The sequence below is a fragment of the Peromyscus leucopus genome, chromosome 23 (genome assembly GCF_004664715.2).
Source record: "Peromyscus leucopus breed LL Stock chromosome 23, UCI_PerLeu_2.1, whole genome shotgun sequence".
In the NCBI taxonomy this organism is placed as follows: Eukaryota; Metazoa; Chordata; class Mammalia; order Rodentia; family Cricetidae; genus Peromyscus; species Peromyscus leucopus.
The window spans coordinates 36,695,307-36,700,641 of NC_051082.1; the positions used below are offsets into that span (position 1 = coordinate 36,695,307).

General features: G+C 51.1%; 1 protein-coding gene across 3 annotated transcripts; it reads left to right on the forward strand.

The window, feature by feature from the left end:
* The first annotated feature begins 242 nt into the window (after positions 1 to 242).
* On the forward strand, positions 243 to 3,375 carry LOC114686073 (CD209 antigen-like protein E). Of its 3 annotated transcripts, none has more exons than XM_028860718.2 (8): positions 243 to 396; positions 531 to 611; positions 722 to 805; positions 1,198 to 1,260; positions 1,526 to 1,600; positions 1,843 to 1,994; positions 2,422 to 2,534; positions 2,892 to 3,375. In XM_028860718.2, exons 1-8 carry the CDS (start codon positions 294 to 296, stop codon positions 3,031 to 3,033), a joined length of 813 nt encoding a protein of 270 aa, XP_028716551.2. In that variant the 5' UTR covers positions 243 to 293; the 3' UTR covers positions 3,034 to 3,375. The 3 variants fall into 3 exon arrangements, with proteins under 3 accessions (XP_028716551.2, XP_037054314.1, XP_037054313.1); XM_037198418.1 differs by having other exon boundaries at positions 245 to 396; positions 1,198 to 1,236; positions 2,892 to 3,374; XM_037198419.1 differs by lacking the exon at positions 1,198 to 1,260 and having other exon boundaries at positions 244 to 396.
* Positions 3,376 to 5,335: the final 1,960 nt, after the last annotated feature.

Sequence of the window (5,335 nt, forward strand, 5' to 3'; positions counted from 1 at the left end):
CCTTGTGCATGCCAGGCGCTTAAGCACTCTTTCTACTGAGCTACATCTCCAACCCCTCGCTGCTCCATTGCACAGCTGAGAAAACCAAGTGCCAGTACTGGATGTGGCTTGAACAAGGACATTGACATCAAAATATACAGCACAGTTCCTAGCCCAGGCTCCCACCTTCTAGCTGTGTCAAGCAATGCCTCTCTCCCCACACTTTTCCGGAGTGAGGATGTCCCCATCCTGTTCCCTTTTTTTCCTCCTGAGTCAGAGAAGAATGGACTTTACAGGGGGTGCTCCAGAAGGCCATGGGGTTATATAAATCCCAGGGCAGAGAGGAGGAGGAAAGGGAGAGTCAAGACAAGCAGATGATGGCAGGAGAGCCAGAGACCCAGCAGCCAAAGAACCATGGTGAGGCTGGGCACCTCTGGGTACTGTCAGGGGGGCTGGGTCCAGGATCCAGGGTGATCTGTGCATGGCCTCCAGCTTGGGGTGAGGGAGGTGGCCGAGCTTTGAGGTCAGCTGCTGTGTTCTGTCCCATTCAGAGGAGGAGGTCACATTTGGAGGCCAGGGATTTGCTGAGAACGACCCTGAGGGTCTCACTTGCCGCTCCAAGAGCATGCCAGGTACTGGGGTGACTCAGGGACAGAGGTGTCAGGGGTCCTCTGCAGAATGAACACAGCAGGGCAGGATCTGCCCCTGGGACCTCAGCTCTGCCCATCTGCCCATCCTGCAGAATGTCTGACCCGGGTACCCTGGCTTCTCCTGCTTCTCATCTCTCTGGGCCTCTTTGTGCTGATGTTGGCCATCCTGGTTCAAGGTCAGTCAGGGCAGGGCTGGGGAAGGGGGACTGGGATGTGGAATCCTTTCAGGTTGTTTTGTGGTTGGTTTGTTTGTTTTGGGGGGTTGTCTGGTTTGTTTTTCTTTTACTTTATTTACTATTTTATTTTTGCGATTGTTAAACAAGAACTCCAGCATGGGACACTAACTGAGCTTTTAGATTTTCCCTCTGGGATGACCCTTGCCGAGCCCCCAAATTCATCAGAGCTGGGACATCTGAGCCGCACAGTCCTCACTTCATCTGTGACCGGGGACAGCTGACTGTCCCTCTCTGAAATGGGGCCCATCTTCCCCTTGGAGCTGAACTGGGCACAGCCAGGCACCATCAGTGCTCACAGAAGCTGTGGGTGTGCCCTTCTTTCTCTCTTGCAGTTTCCAGGGTTCGTGCATCCCCACAGGGACAGATCCCAGGTCAGCAGGGGAGCTCCAGCGTGGGTGAGGGGCACCTGGGGCCCTGAGGGGGAGAGGACTCTGGGGCTGTGTGAGGTGGGCAAGCATGGGCACAGGCTTGCTGGGGGTGTGGCAGGATGTGTCAGGTCCTGTGTCCTGCAGTGTTGGGACTAACAGGGTCTGAGACTCAGTGTTCTGGCCTGTGAAATGGGCTCCTGGGGTCACTGTGACCACCAACAGTGATCTTGTGGGTCCAGCTCTGCACCAGGCACACAGCTGGTACTTAATTGTTGCAAACCTCTTCTTGTAGTTGCTGTTCCTCATGCGCAGACACACAGCTTGGAGCAGATCCAGCAGCAGCTGACTCAGATCAATGCCTCGCTGGGTGAGGCTCCAGGGCCTGAGTTAGGGGGGAGCTGAGGGGTCATCAGTGGGTTCAGCATCTGCCTTCTGGGCTTCCACCGAGGCAGGCAGGATAGAGCACAGGGATTGTGGTCTGGGTTTTGGGAGCACTGGGTTGGTAGCTGAAATAGAAGCACAGCCCTGGGCTCTAAGGCCCACGGCAGAGGGGAGAAGAGAACCCAGGCCCTGAGCTCATGGGTCCCCACTGCACTGTTCACTCTGCAGCTGTCCTGTGCCGGCCCTGCCCCTGGGACTGGGAGCTCTTCCAGGGAAGCTGCTACCTCTTCTCCAGGACTCTGGGCAGCTGGGGAGCCTCGGCCACCTCCTGCCAGGATCTGGGTGCCCACCTGGTGATTATCAACAGTGTTGAAGAGCAGGTGAGTGGGCCACATCAGTCCTACCACTTTGTCCTAGGCATTGGTTTCCAGATGGGAGGCTGAGGGACATGGAGGAGATGCAGTCAGAGGGGGCTTCCTGTAGGAGGAGGCACAATGGAGTGGGGAGGTCCTGTAGAGGAGGAACACATGAGAGGTGGGTTAGGTGTGAAGGGAGTCAGAGGAGCTTTGAATCATTGTGTGACCCTCTTGGGACACACCTCTGAGCTGAGATGCAAGTGAACACATTCCACACGTGTGCACTTTGACCTGCACCCATGGCATGCATTCACCAGCCAGTCCACACAACTCGACTAACAGCACTAAGCTTGGGAGCAGAAAAGCTTGTATGGGAGGCTGGGAGTGGGTTATGGATGGATGATGGAGGTGTCCTTCTGACTCCGTCATCTTGGCCCCCACCTCCATTCAGCTCTTTCTCAAATACTGGCACATCAGAAAGAATGAACGCTCCTGGATTGGCCTCAGCGATCACAGACATGAAGGTTCCTGGCAGTGGGTGGATGACACCCCCCTCAGACTCAGGTGAACTCTCAGAATCCATAGCCCAGAGGCAGCAGGCCAGGAGATAGACCACCCCTAAACACAGCCTTTGGTGTTGGAAAGCACCATGGCTACTTCAAATGCAGGACCCCATATCCCTGGGCATTCTGTCCCTTGAGCCTAAGGTCACTTCTCCAGAATCTACATTTTCACTTTGCTGGGATGATTCTCACGGAGGTGAGGTTAGACCCCACGTTTTGCTAAGCCCTGCCCTGCACTCCTGTCCATTGCCTTGGTCCTCAGACTTTGTCCATGAAAGCCCAAGATCCAGTACCAATGCAGTGGATGGGGTGGGGATCTGGTCAGGATGGCTCCTCTGATAACTAGTAATGTTTGCAGCTTCTGGCAAGAGGGGGAGCCCAATAACGAAGGGGATGAGGACTGCGTGGAGCTGGCAGAAGATAAATGGAATGACAGAAGATGTACCGCAAACAACTTCTGGGTGTGTGAGCAGCCCTCGGCTCCCTGCCCTCGTCACTGAGGGTCTGGGCTTCCCCTGGACATGCAGGCAACTCAGGGGCACTCTGCTCTACTTCTAGCCACCTTGTTCACCCCCAGTGTCCCTGCTCTGAGTCCTTCGGGATCCAGAGAGAGTCCCTGAGATACCCTCCCCTGCAGCTCTTCCCTCTTCTTCTGTGGATGATCTCAGTTGTTCTTCCCAGTCACACACGCATGGATCTGGGGTGTGGCTCAATGGCACACAGTTTGCCTAGCATGAGTGGGTCTCTGAGTTCCATCCCTAGCACTAAAATAAATGAACAAACAAATAATTAAATTCACACATGGTCTGATGTGTTCCATTCAGTGGATTACCTATTCCTGGACACTGTCTTCATTAGTAAAGCTTTGAAATGTTTGATATTAACTAGGATATTAGTGTCTACAATACCTTTTTGGGTTGTGAAGCAATGTTTTTGTTTGTGACAGTCTTATTATGTACTCCTGGGTGACCTTGAACTTGTGTAGATGAGGCTGGCCTTGAACTCAACAGAGATCCACCTGCTTCTGCCTCCTGAATGCTGGGATTAAAGGCATGCAGTGCTACACCTGGGTGAATCAGTTTTAAAAAGGTTTTTGAGTTGATACTATACATCTACTGAGTGCATCCATATTCATTCATATTCTCATATTCTCTCTGTGGGTGTGTCTATCTCTCCCATCTCCACATGTCTCTATTTGTCTCTCTTCATTCATTGAACAATTCATGAACAATTATTTATTCACAACCCCCCAAATGCCTCTGGATAGTCTTATGATTTCATTATACATTTTTAAAGCATTTCTTCCAGGTTTCTTGCAGCCACTGTAACACTCACAGACTTGGTGGGCTACAATGCCACAAAGGCATCATCTGATGTTTCTGGAGCTTAGCACATCCTTTGCTCTCAAAAGAAACCTCTGTGGGACTAGTCAGGAGTCAGGGAAATGACCAGCCCTCTGGGTTTCCCCTCAGGCTACACAGAGCCACCCAGAGCTCAATGTGGTTTCAGCCACAGGCTGTAAAAACCCAGACCACACTTCCGGCCTCCTTAGCGTTGCCTTGGCTGGACCTTCTGCCTGGCACCCTGTGCTTCCTCCACCTCCCCAACAGGTTCCATGTTCTCAAGAGGCACACCAGTGTCATCTAGTGGACGGTTCCCCTCACCTTGAGTCTCTCAGTCCCTCTTGGCACTACAGGTCAGGGGAAGAAGAGCCCCACACAGCACTTATTGCTCAGGAAAGCTGTCTCCAGAGCCTGCTGTCACCCAGCCAGGAAGGCTCCTTTCCCTGCTCAGCGCCCTTTAGTGTCTTGAAACCAAAGGAAGCTTTTAGCATCTCAGAGGAAAATTCTCCCTCCGTCCTCTGGGTGGCGCCCGACATCATGGAAAGCGTTGTTGTGTTTGCTCTGCTGCCTCTGCCCTCCCAAGGGATGCCTGGCTTCCCTCACTGTCCTCAGGACCAAAGAGAGTGCCTGTCCCTGGGAGTCAGGGACCACTCCCCCTCTCTGCACTTGCGGATGGTCTGTGCACCTCCAACCTTGCTGGCTGCTGCTTCTTTTGAAGTTAGAATTTAACTTTTTTATTGTACCGAAGCCTACAGTTATGAAACCTTGGATATCTTTTTTTAAAACTGCAATTTTAGAAAGTCCTTGAAAATTTTAGACAAAGTTTGCAATTTTAAAGAGACTTTGGGTGTCTTAAAGAGGCTGGATTTTTTTTTTTTTTTTCAAGACAGGGTTTCTCTGTGTAGTTTTGACTATCCTGGAACCAGCTCTGTAAACCAGACTGGCCCTAAACTCACAGAGATCCACCTGCCTCTGCCTCCCAAATGCTGGGATTAAAAGCATGGGTCACCGTTACCACCCAGGGAAGAGGTTGAATTTTTTAAGTTGCATGAATTTAAAAAAAAAAAAAAAAAAAAAACTGGAATTTTAAAAGCTGAAATATTTTACGTTGTAACATTAATATTAACATGAGATGTTGAGGATAAACAAAAAAGGAAACGTTATTATTTAGCAGTAACTATGTTTGTGTGTCAAGATGACAAAGGGTCATTTGCCCTGGTTGTTATTTTTATCAACTTGACACAAGCTAGAGTTATCTGAGAAGAGAGACCCATGATTTAAAAATGCCTCCATAAGATTTGTCTATGGGTAAGCTTGTGACTGATGTGGGAGGCCCAGCCTGTTGCGGATTGTGCCACTGCTGGAAAGATGGTCCTGGGTATATAAGTAAGGAGGCTGAGCAAGCCAGCAGGCACTGTCCCTCCATGGCTTCTACTTCATTTCCGGCCTCCGGCTCCCA